This window comes from Camelina sativa, chromosome 9, assembly GCF_030686135.1.
Source record: "Camelina sativa cultivar CO46 ecotype springtype chromosome 9, ASM3068613v1".
NCBI lineage: Eukaryota > Viridiplantae > Streptophyta > Magnoliopsida > Brassicales > Brassicaceae > Camelina > Camelina sativa.
Window position 1 is genome coordinate 33027941 of NC_141888.1, and position 19642 is coordinate 33047582.

Here is a 19642-nt window from a genome sequence, read left to right on the forward strand (position 1 = left end):
ACGTATGTATGTGTTTATGTTCAGACTTCAGATGATAGTTTGGATTTTCTTGTTCGTTAGATTTGAAACGAAATCTCTCTGCGTGCGAGAGAGGTTCACGGGAGAACGGTTCATCACTCGGGAATAAACTTCAAATATGCACTAAACAACATACATTCTACTAAAGGAAGTGAAAAAAGTCTAAGAGAAGCTTGATTTATGTAAGCTAGCTAATAGAGAGTCATATTCGTGTTCTCTTCTTTACATGGCATAGAAGCATATTTTTCTTTTGTGTGTGTAAAAGTACAAGCGCGCTTACACATCACAATGTTCATCACATCATCCCTACACAACATTAAGTATCAGAATCACATTCGAATACACCGAACTTAATTAACATTCTCTTTTCTCTTATAGTATAAATTAGACTTGTATTGACGTCTTCATGTTTATAAATTAGAGACATGTTTTGAGAAATTTTGCACACACACAAAAAAAGACAAAGAAAAAACAAATTTTGAGAAATTGAGTTGGGCTTTGAAGAGATGTTAGGGCCTTTATTATTGAGGCTCGAAATGGATGGGCTTCTTCTCTGTTTTTCTGCATCAATCCTCTGTAATTGAAATGGAGCAGCTGGTTATAAGATCTCTTTGCCGCCGGGGAGATGATCGCCGCCATAAGAGCAGCGATTCTCAAGCCACAAGACTACTGTTCTCACCTCAAAACTGCCTTTTTCCATTCTACTCCCATCTTACAACGCAAACATCAATCCGTCAGTCTCTCTCTCTCTCTCTCTCTCTCTCTCTCTCTATCTGAGTTTGGTTCTATGGTACAAATCTCGTTTTGACTTACGCCTCTTTTTTTTTTTTTAATAGAATTCGAAAGCTCGGAAAAGAAAGAGGGCAAAGCAAGATTTGCGTCGTAATGTGAATGCTTTTGCAGAACACTTATTTGGGGTAATAATAATTCTCAATTTTGGTGTGCAACCATCATCTTTTTTCATTGTTAAAAAAAAAGGTTTCAATTTTGATGCAAATTGTTTTTGGTTATCACAGATTTGGAGTGATGGTTTTGATTACTCAAGTAAACACACCTCGTGGTTTCAGAAACAGTTCTCCAGGGTCTCCAAAAGAAATCGTAATGGTGGTAGTAGACACACTCCTCAACATTTGGATAAAAGTAAGACCCCAACCTCTGCTCTGCTTTCTCTTCAAATAGCTAATAATGCTTGCGGTAGAGTTACTCTCCAACAATGCTTTTCATTTTGATGTGTAGGATGTTTTGATTTTAGCCAAGTTGATGAAGGATATGAAATTGAATACTTTTTACGGAATGCATTGGGTGGATCTCGTGGTTTCTCTTGGTCAAACAACACTCATCAAGATGGGGGAGCTCGCTCAGGGAGGTATTCTAACAACTTTAGAAAATCTTGGGGCTCGAGGTATCGATTAGACCAAGAAGAAGAAGAAGAAGAGGAAGATGAGTATTCTTCAAGAGAATTGAGAGACAAAGAGCCAAACCAGGAGTCTCATAGACTAGCACTTGGTTTGAGTTCCTCAGGTCCCTTAAACCTTGAAGATGTCAAAATCGCGTAAGTAAAAAATTATTCACTTCATCTCATTAGAGGGAAGCGATAGTTACTTAGATCATGTTTCTCTTAGATCTTCATAAATTCTTGCCTGACAACTTTTTTTAAACAGATACCGAGCTTGTGCGTTAAAATGGCATCCAGATCGTCACCACGCCTCTACCAAGGTAACTGATACAATCTCATCCTATATAAATAAATACCACTTCATTGTAACTTAGTGCGTTGATGATCCTGATAAGTGTTCCTTGACACTGACTACAAATTTGGTATGATGAATGAAACACAGAATGCAGCCGAGGAAAAATTCAAGCTATGCACTGTGGCATATCAATCTTTATGCGAAAAGCTAGCCACAAACTAATAGGGGTCACCCTTGGGTTTTAAATGGACACAATGATAGGAATTTAGGCAATAGCTTACAAATCTCTTGTAATTTTTAGCTCAAAAGCAAAGTACCTCAGGTGGGGGGTGTAGTGTACTCTGTCTTAGAAACGGGGCTGCCTTGGTCAGATTGAATCATATTTTAAAACCCTATATAGCAATTTGTAACTCTCTATTATAAAGTTTAGCATCTAAAACAAGGTATTATTTAAACACCAAAGAAAAAACGAAGGACAAGTAATGAGTTTTGGTATGAATTAATAGACTGATTAGAAACAACAATTAGGTATCTTTTCAAACTTCTTTCGTCCTTTGTTTATCATTATAAATCACTTTTCTTTCTCTAATGAGAAAACAACAAACACGTCTCGTCTCTCACAAAAAAAAAATGATTCTAAAAATTCCCTAGCCGTCCGATTAAAAAAGATCGTGATCATCGCGTGGAATTTAAGACCATCCTTTTTGCCCTAAACCGGAGCGTACCAGATTCGGTCTCAGAGAGAGAGAGAGAGAGAGGTTTGGGTTCGTTTTCCCACTTAAGCCAAATTGGACAAGATTTGGACGTTTGTCTCTCTCTCTCTCTCTCTAAAAGCACACCCAAAAAAAAAAAAAAGGGCGAATTTTTCCATGGCGTTGTCGGAGTTTCAGCTAGCTCTGAGCTTGGTGTTGTTGTTCTAGCTGTGATTTGATTACCCAACCCCATGCTCTTATGATTTTACACGACCTAATCCCAACTCCAGGTCGTTGATTTGATTCTCTTCTCTCTCTTCCTCCAGCTCCATATTTTTTTTTTCTGATTTGTTTCTTTTGTTACCATTTATTATTTTGTAAGATTTGTATCGGTTTTTGGGTTTTCCTAAGCTGATTTTTGCTGGATCGAGAGTAGAAACAACTTGGGGTTTTCTTCAATCTGGGTTTTCTTTTTTTTTTAAATAGAAAGGTTGTAAATTTTCTCAGGTGTTGGGATTTGAGAATTAGGGTTTTCTGATTTTTGGGGGTTTTCTTGATGATGGTGTCTTCGAATCCGTGTTTCTAGAGATCTAGAATTGGTTCAGTTATGGAATAATGGCTAGTCTCTTGTCATCTGTATCTGTAATTACCATCTTCTTCGTCCAAAGACTCTTCTTTTATTCGTTCATCCATCGCGTCAGTTATTGAATCTGAGGCAAATCTGAGAATCTACCAAACCCCCCACGTCTATATATTGCTTCCACGGTAAACATCTCTTCCTCTGATTTCGTTTTTCTTTCTTTTATGGTTAATTGAGCTCTTTTTCTATTACAAAGTTTAAATCTTTGCTTCTCTAATTTGTTAATTCATCTGGTCAATCTGTTTTGGTGTACGATCTCTTAGCTTTCGTAGTTTGGAGTTGGACTTTGTAGTTGTGGAATCATATCTTGTGTTAAAGAGAATTTAGACTTTGTGTTCTTGTTCCAAATGTTTTTTTTTCTTTTTGACTTTGTGTATGCTTTTGTCTTGTTTTATTTATATATCAGGTGGATATATCTCTTTAGCTCATACTAAAAATTTCGTTTTTTACTTCGTGTGTTCTTGTATGTCTGGTTTAGATTGAAAATTGTGTGCCTGCAAATAAAGCTCGATTGGTTGTATTTGATATTACTTTATTTGTTTCCCTTCTCGAAGTTGTGAACGGGATAAGCTTATATTAGGTCATTGCTTTTTCTTCCCTGCAGAATAATAAAGACCACACGGAGTACATATTGTTGATCTGCAAGTGAGAAAGCAAGAGCCTTTTTGTTTATTGATGGGTGAGGAGTTAGCTGACACAATGAACCTGGATTTGAATCTAGGGCCTGGTCCTGAGTCTGATCTCCAACCGGCAACAAACGAGACTGTGAATTTGGCTGATTGGACTAACGACCCTTCTGAGAGATCTTCCGAGGCTGTGACGAGGATCAGGACTCGGCATAGGACGAGATTCAGACAGCTTAATCTCCCTATCCCCATTCTATCTGAAACCCATACCATGGCTATAGAACTGAACCAACTGATGGGAACTTCTGTAAATGGAGCTGCTATGCAGACCGGTGAGGGTAGTGAAAGAGGCAATGAGGATCTGAAAATGTGTGAGAATGGCGACGGAGCCATTGGGGATGGTGTCTCAGAGAAGAAAGCCGATGTCGAGAAAAGCAGTGGCTGTGATGGTAACTTTTTCGACTGTAATATATGTTTGGATTTGTCGAAGGAGCCAGTTCTCACCTGTTGTGGCCATCTTTACTGTTGGCCTTGTTTGTATCAATGGCTACAAATTTCGGATGCAAAGGAGTGTCCTGTTTGCAAAGGAGAGGTGACCCCCAAAACCGTGACACCCATCTATGGGCGTGGAAACCATAAAAGGGAAATCGAAGAGAGTTTAGATACTAAGATCCCCATGAGACCACACGCGAGACGCATCGAGAGCTTGAGGAATACAATTCAAAGGTCGCCTTTTACAATACCGATGGAAGAAATGATTAGACGTATACAGAATAGGTTTGACAGGGATTCAACCCCGGTCCCTGATTTTAGCAACCGCGAGGCATCAGAAAGAGTGAGTGATCGAGCCAATTCGATTCTTAACCGGTTGATGACATCTAGGGGAGTTAGATCAGAGCAGAACCAGGCTAGTGCAGCAGCAGCAGCCATCGTTGCAGCATCAGAGGATATTGATCTGAACCCGAACATTGCTCCCGATCTTGAAGGAGAAACCACCACGAGATTCCATCCTCTGCTGATCAGGAGACAGCTACAGTCACACCGAGTTGCAAGGATCTCGACTTTCACATCTGCATTGAGTTCTGCAGAGAGGCTTGTAGATGCTTATTTTAGAACTCATCCATTGGGGAGGAACCACCAAGAGCAAAACCATCATGCTCCTGTTGTGGTTGATGATAGAGACTCATTCTCAAGCATTGCAGCTGTTATAAACTCTGAGAGTCAAGTGGATACCGCAGTTGAGATTGACTCTATGGTTACTCTCTCGACATCTTCGTCTAGGAGAAGGAACGAGAATGGTTCGAGGGTTTCTGATGTAGACAGTGCAGATTCTCGTCCGCCTAGGAGAAGGAGATTTACTTGAGAAACAACAACAATAAAAGCTTCCAACCTGGAAGCTGACTATGATGATGATTAAGAAGAAGAAGAAGAAGAAGAAGATGAAGGGGAAAGATTGTAACTTTATTTTTCTTGTGTTGCTTGTTGGTTTGTTGTAATTTGTTTTGTATTTTTCTCAATAGGGATGGTATTTTTAATCTAAATTTTTCTTTTATCTTTTTCAGTAATATGTCTATTCTGATGAAATATTGCGTTCATGATAAAACCAATACATACTTTTGTATAGGTTAAATCATCATGCACATATAAAACACCATAATTTAAAAGTTTTAGTCTTGCAATTATTCACCGGTATTCGAAAGATAACATAAAAAACTAATGGTGGGTGTTTAGGACCGGTAACAGACCTTTCCAACTTTTGGGCCGGAAACTGTTGACGTATATAAACAAGTTATTGGAAATCTTGTCAACAAGTCGCTTTGGCCGAGTGGTTAAGGCGTTTGCCTGCTAAGTAAATGGGGTCTCCCCGCGAGAGTTCGAATCTCTCAGGCGACGAATCTTTTTGTAACTTTTTTCCTTTTTTTTACTTTACTTTTCTCTAACTTAATGAATGCTTTTTATATATATTTGGGGGGTACAAATATGTTACAAAACGATGTTTAAATGGTTCTAGAAGAATCCAAAAAAATGCACTCAGCTGAGTACATGTCACATGCGCACAGCGACATCCGACACGTCTATTATTCTGATGAATGATCTCACTTCTTCATATCGTTTTTTTCTCCTTTCCAATTATTTCACTTCTGATTAGAACTTTTTATTTTTATACTATTATTATGATATTCCATTTTTTTTTTTCTGGTTTCTTGGCAATAGAAAAAGCACCGCATAAATACATTCACACGAGGGGGAGGCAAAAAAAAATTAAACCCCACAAAAACAGACATCGTCCACCATTTTCAGGCTTTCATCATTTAAAAACAAGTAGTATAAAGATTCTTGGATTCTTGTAACTTAATTATAAGCTGAAACATGCATTTGCTGCCATAGTATATCATCAGTTTATAATGATCTGTTTTATTTGAATTAACCTTAGCATCTCATTGGAAAATGCCAAATGGTTTCTAAAACAATCAAACATGTCTAAATTTCATTAAGCAAAAATAAAAATTACGTCAACGGCAGGTATATTATACTTATATATAAACGATTAAACCTTATTTATAAAAATAGATTAAAGAAAAATAAAATAAAACTCAAATGATGTGTGCGGGAAACGAGCGTCGTCTCGTTACTCGATGCACGAACTCGAGCCAATAAGATATTTTAACTTTAAAATAAAATTTCTTAATTGGTCCCTTAACAGTAAAAATTTGACTTGTGCCGGAGATGAAACTATTATTTCAAAGTCTTGTTTTGTTTTTTTTTTTTACTCATAAAAAAGACTCCACAAACGTAAAAAATGCGATTTTGCTTTTGTGAATTTGATGCAATAAAAAAAACGAGGAAATATTTGTCCCTTTTTTATTACCAAAAATAAATGTAAAACATATCTGAAAATGATAATATAAAAAGAAGGAAATCGAGCGTTGTAAGTTGTAACGCACCACATAATAATTAAGAAAAATCCTACATGTAATAATTATGAAGACAGTACCAAATCTGTGATGAATATAATAAGTAGTAAATACAAATTGTAATTAAGCTGAGATTAATTATCTTTCTTTTTTTTTAAAAAAAAAGGAACCACCTTCGTGAATTGTGATTCGGTGTTTTTTTTTTTCTCCTTTTTTATAAAAAAAAGTGAGGAATAATAAAGACAAAACAGAGACCACCACCATTAATGGCTTTCTTCGCCGATACGAACAAGACAGAACACAACACAACCAAAACCAAACCCAGCCTCCTCTTCCCTCTCCTCCCCCCTTCTCTTTTCATTTCTCACTAATCCCCATTTTTTTTTTTTCTCTCGTCTTAATTTGAATCTGGATCAAACCACGCGACAACGCCAAGTCTGGAAATTTTCCTTCCGGGTAATTAAAAAAAAAAAATCAAAACTTTTTCTCCTTGTTTTTGAATTTGGGGTTTTAAATTTTGAAATCGAGAACAAGAGATCGAGAATCAACTAATCCCGAAATTGGGTTTCGTGTCGGATTTCTCGGGTCGGTGTTTGGGGGTAGCCATCGTGTTACGAATCTATAGCTTTTGGGAAATATATCTCGAAATGTCAATTTTTTATATTTATTTTGTTGTCTTTGAATCGTTTTGGTTAATGATGAATGGGTTTGTTTGAAATTGTTTCATAGGGTCAAAGAGACAGAGATTTTGCATTTTACAAACACCGTTTTCTCTATAGGTTTCTGCTTAAAAACTTGGTTTGAAAATTTAACTTTTTTTTATATATATATATATAATGGCGAAAATGTGAAACCTTGCTTGCACGATCTTTGTTTAGCTGTGTCATAGGTTTTAGATTGGTTGATTCTTGTTCTGGTTAGATCTATTTTCATGTTTAGTTAGATTGAAAAGAGAAAAAAAAAAAAAAAGAGGTTTTAAATTGTTCTCTTTTGATGTTTGATAGTCCTGTGATTGATTTACTATTTACTGTTTAAAGTCATTGGAATGTGCACAGAGGTCTAAAGCTTTTTTAGCTTTTGTTCATAGCTTGAGGCCTATTGCTTTCTTTACCTATCTGAAAGTGCATTTAATGTTTTGCTTCAATTGTATGTTTTCTTTTTTGAAAATTTTTATCTTATTTTATTCTTTGTTGCTTAGGAAGCTCTATAAACAGGTCCCAGAGATAAATTTAAAAGACTTGATCTAGTTAACTAAGTATCTGCTCCCCTTAATCTACTTTTTTTTTCTTCTTCTTCTCAGTTTGATGTTAGTGTTTGAATTTGACTTATCATTGGTCTTGATTCCTTTTCCTCCTGCAGAATAAACAAATCTAATCCAAGAGGAGTAAGTCATCTGCTCCAAGTGAGAAAACAAGGTTTGATTGAATAAGGGACACCATGGCTCCTGGAGGCAGTGCTTTGAAAGAAGTCCTGGAATCTAATTCAACGGGAATGGATTACGAGGTTAAAACAGCGAAAGTGGAAGTTAATAATAGCAAACCTACAAAACCAGGTGGTGCAGGGATTGGTAAATATGGCATCCATTCTAACAATGGTGTTTATGAGCTTCTTGAATGTCCCGTCTGTACAAATTTAATGTACCCTCCAATTCATCAGGTCAGAAACATGTGAGCTTTAATAGTTTTGTACTTACAATGTTACATGTTCTTAACATCTGTTTTTTTTTTTTTTTTTTTAATTCTACAGTGTCCAAATGGCCACACATTATGTTCAAACTGCAAAGTGAGAGTGCAGAACACTTGCCCTACATGTCGCTACGAGCTTGGTAACATAAGATGCTTAGCTCTTGAGAAAGTTGCAGAGTCTCTGGAAGTTCCATGCCGTTACCAGAATTTGGGGTGTCATGACATTTTTCCTTACTACAGCAAGCTTAAGCACGAGCAGCACTGCAGGTTTAGGCCTTACACTTGCCCTTATGCTGGCTCTGAGTGTTCGGTTACAGGTGATATCCCCACACTAGTTGTTCATCTTAAAGATGATCATAAAGTCGATATGCATGATGGGTGCACTTTCAACCACCGTTATGTTAAGTCAAATCCGCATGAAGTCGAAAATGCTACATGGATGCTTACGGTAAATATTTCTTGTTTCCACATGTTGTCTTCTCTTTTCCAAAAGGTCTCAAATTAAAAGTCCGATTATTTTTCTCAAGTTGTTTATTTACATCATCATATGACTAAGCTTCACATTCATTCACCTTCTTTCACAATCCTCATATGACTAACCATGAACTCTCCCGGGCTTTAGCTCTCTTCTTCATAGGACTTGTTATAATCTCCAGCTTTTTCAGCTGTTTGTGTTATTTTTATTTTGCTCAAGTCTCCATTGAATTTTACATTTTGTAAATCTGTTGCCATAAGCAGAAGGCCAAGATTCACATTCCTGCTCGGTTACTTTAGGCGAAACTCCCATATTAGCTGTTTTTCTGGTTTCTGTTTTGCTCCTCTTTGTCAGTCCAGTTTTCTCCCATTTTACTTTTGATTCTACTGGCTCTTAACGTCCATATTCTCAGTCTCCTTTTCATCCTAGCCAATATATATTGCTTCATGCTTTAACTCCCATCTTGACTTTCATAAATTTGTTTCCAGGTGTTCAACTGTTTTGGGAGACAGTTCTGTTTACACTTTGAGGCGTTCCAGCTGGGGATGGCTCCAGTGTACATGGCATTCCTTCGTTTCATGGGAGATGAGAACGAGGCGAAGAAGTTCAGTTACAGCTTGGAAGTAGGAGCTCATGGACGTAAACTAACATGGCAAGGGATCCCTAGAAGCGTGCGTGACAGTCACAGGAAAGTCCGGGACAGTCAAGACGGACTCATCATACCAAGAAACCTTGCACTCTACTTCTCTGGAGGTGATAGGCAAGAACTCAAGTTGAGAGTGACCGGTCGCATCTGGAAAGAGGAGTAAACCAAAACGAAGACAAGAAGGGGAATTGATTGAAAAATGATGTACATAAGAAAAGCCTCATGAAGAGCTAATGATCATATGGAAGATTTGAAGTTTGTTGTCTGGATTTTTTTGTAATGGAGTCTTTCTCCAGTGGGAATGAAGTGAGATGATGATGATGATGATAATAATCTTCTATGATGAATCAGTTTGGAGGGAGCCATTGTTACTATTTTGTGGCTGCAAGAATTATATTATCTCTGTAATTTTTGGTTTTTTTTTTGTTGTTGTTGGGTTTCTGTGCTTTTCAGACAGGGAATGTAGGAAAAAGTAAGACATGATTTTGGCTATGTTCTCCTTGTTGTAAACCAGGTTCCAAAAAGATTGGTGCAAAAATTTCTTTTTTCTTTACAATGGTGATTTTGATCATGTTTAGACTTAAGACTCTGTGATGAGTCCTGGAACAACATTGCTACAACATTGCTTCATTTTCACAACTCCATCTTGCATAACATACTTAGAAAATAGGAATTGAGCATGCAAGTCATCATCTTCATTGATGGGGAAACCAAGCTTCTTCAGATGAATCAGCAGATACAAAACCGTGATCATGTGGGTAATGCGATCATTCAGCATCTCAGTTCCATTTGATGACATTATCGATCCATATCTCTCAGGGACCAAAAAATGTAAACATAAGCTATTGTCCAAATTTATGAACCTAAATAAAAGATGAAAAGATACTTACTACTACTAATCTACTATATCCCTAAAATTTGTTTGTTACTTTTTAACATAATGCTATGACACTTGGCAAATGAATTTTCATGTTTTAAAACCTAATTTCATATATCCCACCAGAATTTCAAAAATTTGACTATTTTCTTTATATTTGCAGTTTTAATGGCATCCTACCAAATTCAAACAATGGATCATGATACATTAAAAACACTAATTATTAGTACAACAAAGCAATAAAATTTTGATTTTATATTTCTTTAATAGTTACTTTTTGAATTCTAAATCAATATGCATATATATATATATCATATATGCAAATGATTATTTGTGTCAACAAACGCGTACACAATTTATTACTAAATATAAAAATCCGATAGTCACATGATAGTATGACAAATACGTATAATACATTGATAGTATATTTCTTTGGTCTTTATATATTAAAAGATAGCAAAAAAAAAGAAAGAAAGAAGAAGATATAGCAATTACAGCATGATGACAACACCATACCCACACATACACATTCTATTCATTAGAGGAAAGGTAACAAACATAAACACACATCCCATATTAAAAAAAAAAACAAATAACCAAATATTATATTTGTGTTCAAAACAAAACAAAATCTATAGTTTTTTTTCTTTATATTATAATCTGAAAATATTATTTACCTAAATGTTAGAAAAAGCCAAAAAAATGATAACATAAATTTGTTATCGTTTGCACATTTTAACCGCCTCCCTCTAAATATTTTTTTTTTACATAAATGTTAATTTCTATCTCTCTCTCTCTCTCTCTCCTTTATAAGTTACAATCTTCTCATCTCTCTCTAGAATATATTGACGCAGCCGCGAATCTCATCGTCATCGTCATCGTCATCATCATCGAGCACAAAGGGAAGAACCCTGATTTGCCGGCTTTTCTCCATTTTCAATCCCCCCCAAGGATCTCACATACACACGAGTTTTTCCCGGGAAATTTTTCATTATCAGACTCTCTCTTTATATTATTTTTTTTTTCAGAATAATCCCGATTCATCGCGATCGATTGTTTTGTTTATTTTTAATGTTCCGATTGGATTTGGTGATTTCGTAGTCCGATTTCACGGAATTGAATCGGATAGGATTGGGGTTATATTTTTTTGGGGTCAGTCTGAGAGAACCGTAGCGATAATATAATGAAAACATTGGTTGATGAATACAACAAGAGACTGTAAATGATGCCTGGTTTAGCTCAGAGGAATGACCAATACTCTTTTGGCTTCTGGTCCAAGGAAATCGATGGAGTCAGCTACAATCAGCTCCAAAAGGTTTCCCCATTTTTTTTTTTTTTTGGATCTTTGCGTCTGATTTTAGCTAGAGATGTTTTGCTTTGATTGTATCACTCCCAAGTTTTTAGTTCACAGATCTTAGTTATATCTGTTTTTGAGTTTCTCTAGTACTTTCAACACTGCATTTTGCTATGTTGCTAACTTTTGTTGTTTGTTTGTTTACACATAGTGGTGTTGCTAAATAACTATTTAACTTAAGAGACACATTGCTCTGCTGAACTTGTGTGTGCAGTTCTGGAGTGACCTGTCGCCGAAAGCTAGACAGGAGCTCCTCAAGATTGACAAACAGACTCTGTTTGAGCAAGCTCGTAAGAACATGTATTGTTCTAGATGCAACGGCCTTCTTCTGGAAGGCTTCATGCAGATTGTTATGCATGGGAAGTCCTTGCATCCAGAGGGATCATTAGGGAATCATCCTTGCAACAAATCAGGGGGCTCCAAATTTCAAAACGACTGTAACTCAGTTGTCAGTAACGGATGTGCGGATGAGATGCAAGATCCTTCTGTTCATCCTTGGGGAGGTCTCACCACGACACGTGATGGGTCACTCACACTTCTTGATTGCTATTTGTATGCAAAGTCTCTCAAGGGACTTCAAAATGTAAGTTCATGCAACGGTTACTTATTTTTGCTCTCCCTCCAGTTCAAACTAGTTAAATCTATTGGTTCTAGCAGGTGTTTGACAGTGCCCCTGCTCGTGAAAGGGAACGTGAGTTGCTTTATCCCGATGCTTGTGGTGGTGGAGGCCGGGGGTGGATAAGCCAAGGAATGGCTAGCTATGGTAGAGGCCATGGAACAAGAGAGACGTGTGCTCTACATACTGCAAGACTTTCTTGTGATACATTGGTGGATTTCTGGTCCGCACTCAGCGAGGAAACTCGACAATCTCTTTTGAGGATGAAGGAAGAGGATTTCATGGAGAGACTGAGGTACAGGTACGTTCTTATTTGATTTGATATTTTCTTGATGTTCTACGACAAATTGAGTTGAGAAGTTTCTGGACATGATCTCTGGGTCATGGGTAACAGGAAATGTTACAACTTTAGTCATCTCATTGTGAATTGCAAGATGACTTGGCATTTCGATTTCTGGACTTTGTGGATGTGCCTACCAAGTCATGCAATACAACAATCTTCCTTTTCTGGCCCTGTGGAGACTTTTTTTTCTCTCGACCTTAATAACAAATGGTCCTTTCAAATTACAGATTCGACAGCAAGAGGTTTTGTAGAGACTGCAGGCGAAATGTTATCCGTGAGTTTAAAGAGCTCAAGGAACTGAAACGAATGCGGAGAGAACCTCGGTGTACCTCCTGGTTTTGTGTTGCCGATACAGCCTTCCAATATGAGGTAACTAATCTTTGTTAACCTTTTCATCTCCATGGGGTTCCTGTAGTCCAGAATTCTGGTTTTTGAAAAGTACATTGCTATATTTCTAGAGAGCATTATATTGCAAGACGGGATCACATATGTACTTGCAATATTACAGGTAACCATTGATTCGGTGCAAGCAGATTGGCGGGAAACGTTTGCTGACAACGCTGGAATTTACCATCACTTTGAGTGGGCCATTGGAACTGGAGAAGGAAAATGTGATATCCTCAAATTTGAAAATGTTGGCATGAATGGGAGAGTTCAAGTCAATGGCTTAGACCTTCGTGGTTTAAATTCATGCTACATTACACTTAGAGCTTATAAATTAGATGGCCGTTGGTCTGAGGTATCCGTCAAAGCCCACGCATTAAAAGGTCAAAACTGCGTGCACGGTAGGTTAGTTGTTGGGGATGGGTTTGTTTCAATCAAGAGAGGGGAAAGCATCCGTAAGTTTTTTGAGCATGCTGAAGAGGCCGAGGAAGAAGAGGTAGATTCCTGTTTCATAATCTTGCTAAATCAAAGTTCTCAAATGTTTATGATTGCAAAAGTATTATTCTTTTCTTTTTCTAAACGATATCACTGTGCTTCCTGTATAATAAAAGGATGAAGAGATGGTGGACAAAGATGGGAATGAGCTGGATGGGGAATGCTCCCGTCCACAAAAGCATGCAAAAAGTCCAGAACTGGCTCGAGAGTTTCTTCTAGATGCTGCAACAGTTATTTTTAAAGAACAGGTTTGGTAGTTATAGGTTTCCTCAAAGTCACATATTATTATTATTATTTGGTGCTGTATTAGGTTTCTAATTTCACATTTATTGATTGTATCTTAGGTTGAAAAAGCATTCAGGGAAGGAACCGCTCGGCAAAATGCTCATAGTATCTTTGTATGTCTTACATTGAAACTATTAGAACAACGTGTACATGTTGCCTGCAAGGAAATTATTACCTTGGAGAAACAGGTAGGCATTCTGTCGTAATGTTCTCAAAACAATTTCATCAAGATTATATCCAACAATTCCATTGTCTTAACTCCTGCAGGTGAAACTTCTTGAGGAAGAAGAGAAGGAAAAGCGTGAAGAAGAGGAGCGGAAGGAGAAGAAAAGATCCAAAGAAAGGGAAAAAAAACTTCGTAGAAAGGAGAGATTGAAGGAAAAAGAAAAAGGCAAAGAGAAGAAAACCCCTGAATCCAGCGATAAAAACATGCTGCTGAGTTCATCAAGGGAAGAAGAAGATCTTCCAAACCTTGATGACGAGACAAACAATACTATAAACTGTGAGGAATCAGAAATTGAAACGGGGGATGCAGATTTGTCTCCACCTGGTTCTCCTGATGTTCAAGAAAGACAGTGTTTGGATGGCTGCCCATCTCCAAGAACGGAAAACCACTACTGTGACAGCCCTGACAAAGAAATTACAGATCTTGAAGATGAGAACGGGTACTTTACAAGTGATCATCAAAAACCTGTTCACTACCAGAATGCTAGTTATTGGAAAGAAGTGCAGTCTGATAATGCTTTGAGGTGGTCAGATAAACGCAGATATTCGGATAATGCTTCTTTTGTCAGTAGGTCAGAGGCAAGATTCCGTAATGAGAGATTAGAATTGCCTTCAAGGGGATTCAATGGGTCAAACAGACAGTTAAGAGTGAAAGCTTCAAAGACTGGTGGCCTGAATGGCATCAAGTCTCATGAGAAGTTTCGATGTTGCGACAACAGAAACAGTGAGAGGTTTGACATTAATTCTTGCAGTTGCAAACCGAGTTGTGAATACCGGGCAAAAGTAGAACCTAACATCTCTGCAACCAGAAGCATGCGAGAACCAAAAATCTTATCAAATTCAGATTCTGCTCCTGATGCCTCCAAGCCAGTGTTCCGAGGCAACAGGTATACTCAACCAGACTATACTCGTGAGTTAAGACTTAAAAGCAGGGTGGGAGTTGGTCCAAATCCTTCTATTACAAGAGATTCACTACATTCAAAAAAAGTTTGGGAGCCCATGGAGCCAAAAAAGTATCCACGAAGCAACTCTGACTCTGAAGTAGCAGTGAGATGTTCAACATTTAAGGCTGAAGAGATAGAAGACACTATCGTTGCTGATAATCCATCTGACCTTGTGTCTCAATGTAAGGCTACAGAGAAGTTGGATAATATCAAGCTTAAAGATAACAACAGCATGGAGTCTGGGGAAACAAAGAATGGGTGGCATTTGAAAGATCCTATGATGAGTAGTACATCAAGTTCAGACAATTGCTCGTCATGCCTGAGCGAGGGAGAGAGCAATACGGTTTCTTCAAACAACGGAAACTCTGAATCCTCCTCCACATCTGATTCTGAAGACGCCAGTCTGCAGTCTGAAGGAAGAGAGAGTATAGTTGTTGGTACACAGAACGATATCCTCATACCAGATACTACTGGGAAGAGTAAAAATTTTGAAACTCCTATCGTAGTAACTGGTAACAACACGGATAATAACAGTAATAATAACATGGCACATGGTGTTGTTGATGTTCAACCACAAGGAGGCATGTTTCCTCATTTGCTAAACCAGAATCTACAGTTTCCTGTTTTCCAGACTGCTTCACCAATGAGCTACTTCCATCAAGCACCACCAGTCTCTTGGCCCACAGCTCCAGGCAACGGCTTAATTCCGTTCCCTCACCCTAATCCTTATCTATACACAGGTCCGCTTGGTTATAGCATGAACGGAGATTCCCCGCTGTGCTTGCAGCAGTATGGTAACCCACTGAATCATGCAGCAACTCCCTTCTTCAATCCCGGGCCAGTTCCAGTGTTCCATCCATATTCCAAAACCAGCACCGAGGACCAAGCTCAGAATCTTGAGCCACCAGTGGAACTAAACAGTTTGTCTCCACCGGAAACACAAGCCGTAAGTGAAGACAGCTTCTCCTTGTTCCATTTCAGTGGACCAGTGGGTCTTTCCACTGGAATTAAGTCGAAGCCTGCTCATTCCAAAGACGGGGTTTTGCGCAACCTTGTTGGAAATAGCGATATGAAAGCGAAAGAGAGCAAAGAGGTTGAGGAGTATAACTTATTCGCAACGAGCAATGGGCTGAGGTTTTCGTTATTCTAAGTTAACGGTTTTGGGTTTGCTGTTGATTTAAACTGTGGAGTGTGAGGGGTTTCATACTTTGTATCATCCGGAACATTATTATTCGTCCGGAAAACAACAAAAAAAAAAGCTTTCAGTTTCAAACTTTTTATTTTAGTTTACACTTTTTCCCTTATAGTTTACACTTTTTTCTCTCACGTTTGGATTTGTACTCTGTTTATTTTTTTTATTTGCTTCATTGTTTCATTTGATATAGAGCAAATGTTAAGATCTACGAGATTTTTAGTGTTTTGTCACTGAATAAATTGTTGTTTATTCAAGATATACCTCATTGAATTTGATTGGTAACATGTATAAGATATTGAAATGATTTATTTACATGTTATATGAAATTAATATTTACATGTTCTACATTGTACAATGAGTAAACGCAAACTCAACCCAAGCATTAAAATTTGCGTTTAAAACAATCTAATATAAGAAGGATATAACCAAAAAAAAGTTGATACTTGATAGCATGCCATCTTAGATTATATAAAATGTTTTATGAGTTGAAGAAATAGAAAAGTAAACGTAAATTGTTCACTAAAGCAAAAATTCAATAGCAAAAGAAGAAAACTCATACTGCAATGTATCAAGCTGCAGAGGTCATATATATAGTACAATATATTAAAGAAACAACAAAAAAAAACAAGCAAATTACACATACAAAGTTATATATGTATATAATCTTTATAAATCGTTGGGGATTGTTGAAAGTACAGAGTGTTCAGGCTTGTGATGGCACTCGAAATCCAGATGAACAAAAGCTCTTTCCACCTCTGGAAGTTCTTCGAGCTTTATTTGCAATGTCTCACCAATTGCATGAGCTTCTTTCAATGGCAAATCTTCTGGCAGTTCTATATCCACCTACCAATACACACATATAACAATAATTAACCTAACTATATAGTTTGTTATATAAATCTTATCGAGTGTAACCACCTAACAAAGATTTATCTTTGATAAGTTGCTATGTCTGTTTAGCCACGAACCATGCACACGTTTATTTTTAAAAAATATATATCATGACGATTTTGTAGCAAAAGTGTCGGAAAATTATGGCTAAGTAGAAATTGACTTATGAGATATATTTATAGACAAACCTCAACAAAATAAAGAACACCAAAGGTATATGCACGGACAGTGTCCACATGTTTGATGTTATCCCCGCCTTGTCGCAACACTAGGTACGTCAATTTTTGTAGTACTTCTGGAGGAGCTGATTGTCCGATCAATGAAACTATATATAAACCAAAAAAAAAAAATCATTGTGAAAAATCTCAATTATTGCGACTAAATCGGACAATGCAACAATGTTCAAATACAAGCTCACCTGCATTTTCCATAACCGTCCCGGACCAGTTGACAATAGTGTAGATGGCTAAGAGAATAGCACCAGATGGATCAAGCCACCAATAAAAGGCATTAGCAAGAACGGCGGCGACCAATCCAAGAACATTTGTCACCACATCAAAGTGATGATCCTATACCAAACTTCATCAATTAGTCCTCATTATACATGAAAGTATAAGAATATATGCACAAATATCTATATACCTTCGCGTATGCACGAACAATATGATTTCTTGAGCTTTTGCAGTAGATCCATAAGACGAGTTTAATAGCTGTTGCACTCAGCATGATTGAATATAACCAAACCAGTTGGTCATGATTCATTTTATCTGAAGGTTTATTTGAAATCAATTGCTCAGCTGCCACAAGCAGCACTTGGAACCCTACACATTTTTGTATGGTTAATTTAGCATTACATTTCCATCAAATCAATTATAATATATAGTTTAGAGTTTCATAAAATTTCGGATAAGGATATATATTATATACCAAGAGTGGCCATAACAGCGGCGAAAATGATGATTCCAACGGGTTGCACCCTAAGCTTTCCTATGGGATATTTATAGATATTGACGTTCTTCATTGACAAATGTGTGAACCACAGTATCCCTCCTGCCATAAGGTCGAGCAAAGAGTCGAGAGTCGATGCTGCAATCGCTATGGATCCACTCTTTACCGTAGCATATATCTACACATTGTATACGTTTGTTAAATAAAAATCAACATAGTGATGAAAACAATGTTATAAATTAATGTTTCAGTATAAGTAGATAAAGTCATACCTTGAGAGCAAGTAAAAAGATGTTAGCCCAATTGGAGATTTGCATCGCAAGCTCTTGTGCAGCTCTCTCAGCTCGATCTTCTTCTTCTTCTTTTTCATCGATGGTGTACTCATCTGATCGAGCTATGAAACTTTCTACTTCTTCAAAGGATTTTAATGTTGCCAATTGTCTTTGGTAATACTCCTTTTCATCTTTAGATATATGATATTTAAACAACATATAATATTTGGTTTAGTAGTTGTGAGTCTTGTGACAATTATTATCTAAACTTATAAAGTAAGACTAAGACATATACCTCCTTTGAGGCCTACGGCTTTGGAGACATCAAGGTGAAAAGGGTTCTCCGGATCGATTTTGGATCGAAGTTTTTGAGGCAAATCCGTGAAGAAATTGGTTTTCATAGAAGAAACCATACCGGTTAACTTCGGTTTGTGATCAACAGCTTCATGATCGTTTGACGAAAGCAACGGTGTCTCCGGACAGTTGACTTCCATTTCTGGAAAATTATATATAACCAAATCATTGTAAAATAGGTATGATCAGCATAAAGGCATGGATAATTCATAAATAAAACTAAAGAAAAAAATGTATATATACCGGATGATATGTAGAGGAATTTTTATGCTTGCAGATGATGATTGATGATGAACAAAGAAAAAAAGATAAAGGATTGTACACAAAGATTGGTTTTTATAATGAAATATAAGATAATTTATGAGCGTTCAATGAATGTTTGGGGTAAGATAATAAACTATTGTATGGAATAAGAAAATGATGATGATGATGATGATGATAGAGACAGCCGTGGTACTTGCCCACATGCCTAAGCATCAACAATGCTTGTCTGATCCATGCCTAAATCAGGAGCTTCTTGTTCCGTGACCATTTTGTCTTTTGGAGACATGACAATGTCAACTTTTTTTTTAATTTGGAAAACAACGACACGTGTAGTTTTAAAAAGTTGTACTATAATTGAAAAGCACAAATAATGATAACTCTCGGAACCCTAATTTTGGATAATGCTGACATAAATGAGTGTTTCTACAAGAAAATTTAGACTTATTACTTATTAGATACTAAATTAACTTAAACCTTATTATTAATAATCATTAAAAGATTTGAAAACTTTTATTACTACTTGATTAGGGGGAGGTATTGGTTTAGGATTTAGAAAGAATTTTAGTGACTTTGTGTTTTTAAAAATCTTGCTGACTTTTTAAATCATAGAAAATTAGAAAGTAAAAATGAAAGATTCTATAAGAGATTGTTAGAAAGTTATTTTAAATCTTGCTGATTTGTGTTTCCTAATCTTGTAAAATCTTTCATAAAATCTTTCAAAATCTTTCTATTTCATGAAAGAGTTTTCATGACTTTTGTTATGAAGGAAATGATATAAAATCCTAAACCAATAACACAAAATTTGAA

At 36.8% G+C, this 19642-nt stretch overlaps 5 protein-coding genes and 1 non-coding gene across 10 annotated transcripts; 5 read left to right on the forward strand and 1 right to left on the reverse strand.

The window, feature by feature from the left end:
• Positions 1-399: 399 nt before the first annotated feature.
• On the forward strand, positions 400-2148 carry LOC104712487 (uncharacterized). Its single transcript, XM_010429396.3, has 6 exons — positions 400-751; positions 855-935; positions 1035-1158; positions 1255-1570; positions 1680-1734; positions 1857-2148. The coding sequence occupies exons 1-6, from the start codon at positions 644-646 to the stop codon at positions 1929-1931; spliced, it is 759 nt and encodes a 252-aa protein (XP_010427698.1). The 5' UTR covers positions 400-643; the 3' UTR covers positions 1932-2148.
• Positions 2149-2305: 157 nt separating this feature from the next.
• LOC104712488 (uncharacterized) lies at positions 2306-5228 on the forward strand. The gene is made up of 2 exons (XM_010429398.3): positions 2306-3166; positions 3646-5228. Exon 2 carries the CDS (start codon positions 3717-3719, stop codon positions 5028-5030), a length of 1314 nt encoding a protein of 437 aa, XP_010427700.2. The 5' UTR covers positions 2306-3166; positions 3646-3716; the 3' UTR covers positions 5031-5228.
• Positions 5229-5478: 250 nt separating this feature from the next.
• TRNAS-GCU (transfer RNA serine (anticodon GCU)) lies at positions 5479-5560 on the forward strand. The gene has a single exon. It is a non-coding gene; the product is annotated as a tRNA-Ser (tRNA).
• Positions 5561-6712: 1152 nt separating this feature from the next.
• LOC104712489 (E3 ubiquitin-protein ligase SINAT2) lies at positions 6713-9959 on the forward strand. Of its 2 annotated transcripts, XM_087467288.1 has the most exons (5): positions 6767-7038; positions 7781-7837; positions 7942-8238; positions 8329-8715; positions 9231-9959. In XM_087467288.1, the coding sequence occupies exons 3-5, from the start codon at positions 8020-8022 to the stop codon at positions 9549-9551; spliced, it is 927 nt and encodes a 308-aa protein (XP_087323414.1). In that variant the 5' UTR covers positions 6767-7038; positions 7781-7837; positions 7942-8019; the 3' UTR covers positions 9552-9959. The 2 variants fall into 2 exon arrangements, with proteins under 2 accessions (XP_087323413.1, XP_087323414.1); XM_087467287.1 differs by lacking the exon at positions 7781-7837 and having other exon boundaries at positions 6713-7038.
• A 989-nt stretch (positions 9960-10948) lies between these two features.
• Positions 10949-16360, forward strand: LOC104712490 (uncharacterized). Of its 4 annotated transcripts, none has more exons than XM_010429403.3 (8): positions 10949-11580; positions 11834-12202; positions 12277-12536; positions 12806-12947; positions 13087-13458; positions 13574-13705; positions 13802-13930; positions 14010-16360. In XM_010429403.3, exons 1-8 carry the CDS (start codon positions 11488-11490, stop codon positions 16059-16061), a joined length of 3549 nt encoding a protein of 1182 aa, XP_010427705.2. In that variant the 5' UTR covers positions 10949-11487; the 3' UTR covers positions 16062-16360. The 4 variants fall into 4 exon arrangements, with proteins under 4 accessions (XP_010427705.2, XP_010427707.2, XP_010427704.2 ...); XM_010429405.3 differs by having other exon boundaries at positions 11007-11580; positions 12277-12530; XM_010429402.3 differs by having other exon boundaries at positions 11009-11580; positions 12274-12536.
• Positions 16361-16618: 258 nt separating this feature from the next.
• On the reverse strand, positions 16619-19222 carry LOC104712491 (putative metal tolerance protein C3). Its single transcript, XM_087464078.1, has 8 exons — positions 18815-19222; positions 18513-18713; positions 18218-18408; positions 17925-18123; positions 17640-17818; positions 17416-17566; positions 17186-17322; positions 16619-16949 (listed from the first exon to the last, which is right to left on the reverse strand). The coding sequence occupies exons 2-8, from the start codon at positions 18709-18711 to the stop codon at positions 16773-16775; spliced, it is 1233 nt and encodes a 410-aa protein (XP_087320204.1). The 5' UTR covers positions 18712-18713; positions 18815-19222; the 3' UTR covers positions 16619-16772.
• Between the last annotated feature and the right edge of the window lie 420 nt (positions 19223-19642).

What these genes read in the sequence shown, in the direction of transcription:
- LOC104712487 (XM_010429396.3), top strand. Translation starts at nt 644, where the DNA reads ATGATCGCCGCCATAAGAGCAGCGATTCTCAAGCCACAAGACTACTGT. An exon ending in TACAACGCAAACATCAATCC is followed by an intron (nt 752 to 854) that starts GTCAGTCTCTCT and finishes TTTTTTTAATAG; the next exon opens with AATTCGAAAGCTCGGAAAAG. An exon ending in CTTGAAGATGTCAAAATCGC is followed by an intron (nt 1,571 to 1,679) that starts GTAAGTAAAAAA and finishes TTTTTTAAACAG; the next exon opens with ATACCGAGCTTGTGCGTTAA.
- LOC104712488 (XM_010429398.3), top strand. Translation starts at nt 3,717, where the DNA reads ATGGGTGAGGAGTTAGCTGACACAATGAACCTGGATTTGAATCTAGGG.
- LOC104712489 (XM_087467287.1), top strand. Translation starts at nt 8,020, where the DNA reads ATGGCTCCTGGAGGCAGTGCTTTGAAAGAAGTCCTGGAATCTAATTCA. An exon ending in TGTACCCTCCAATTCATCAG is followed by an intron (nt 8,239 to 8,328) that starts GTCAGAAACATG and finishes TTAATTCTACAG; the next exon opens with TGTCCAAATGGCCACACATT. An exon ending in ATGCTACATGGATGCTTACG is followed by an intron (nt 8,716 to 9,230) that starts GTAAATATTTCT and finishes ATTTGTTTCCAG; the next exon opens with GTGTTCAACTGTTTTGGGAG.
- LOC104712490 (XM_010429402.3), top strand. Translation starts at nt 11,488, where the DNA reads ATGATGCCTGGTTTAGCTCAGAGGAATGACCAATACTCTTTTGGCTTC. An exon ending in CTCTCAAGGGACTTCAAAAT is followed by an intron (nt 12,203 to 12,273) that starts GTAAGTTCATGC and finishes TATTGGTTCTAG; the next exon opens with CAGGTGTTTGACAGTGCCCC. An exon ending in ATGGAGAGACTGAGGTACAG is followed by an intron (nt 12,537 to 12,805) that starts GTACGTTCTTAT and finishes TTCAAATTACAG; the next exon opens with ATTCGACAGCAAGAGGTTTT.
- LOC104712491 (XM_087464078.1), bottom strand. Translation starts at nt 18,711, where the DNA reads ATGGAAGTCAACTGTCCGGAGACACCGTTGCTTTCGTCAAACGATCAT. An exon ending in AGCCGTAGGCCTCAAAGGAG is followed by an intron (nt 18,409 to 18,512) that starts GTATATGTCTTA and finishes ATATATCTAAAG; the next exon opens with ATGAAAAGGAGTATTACCAA. An exon ending in TTGTTCGTGCATACGCGAAG is followed by an intron (nt 17,567 to 17,639) that starts GTATATAGATAT and finishes AGTTTGGTATAG; the next exon opens with GATCATCACTTTGATGTGGT.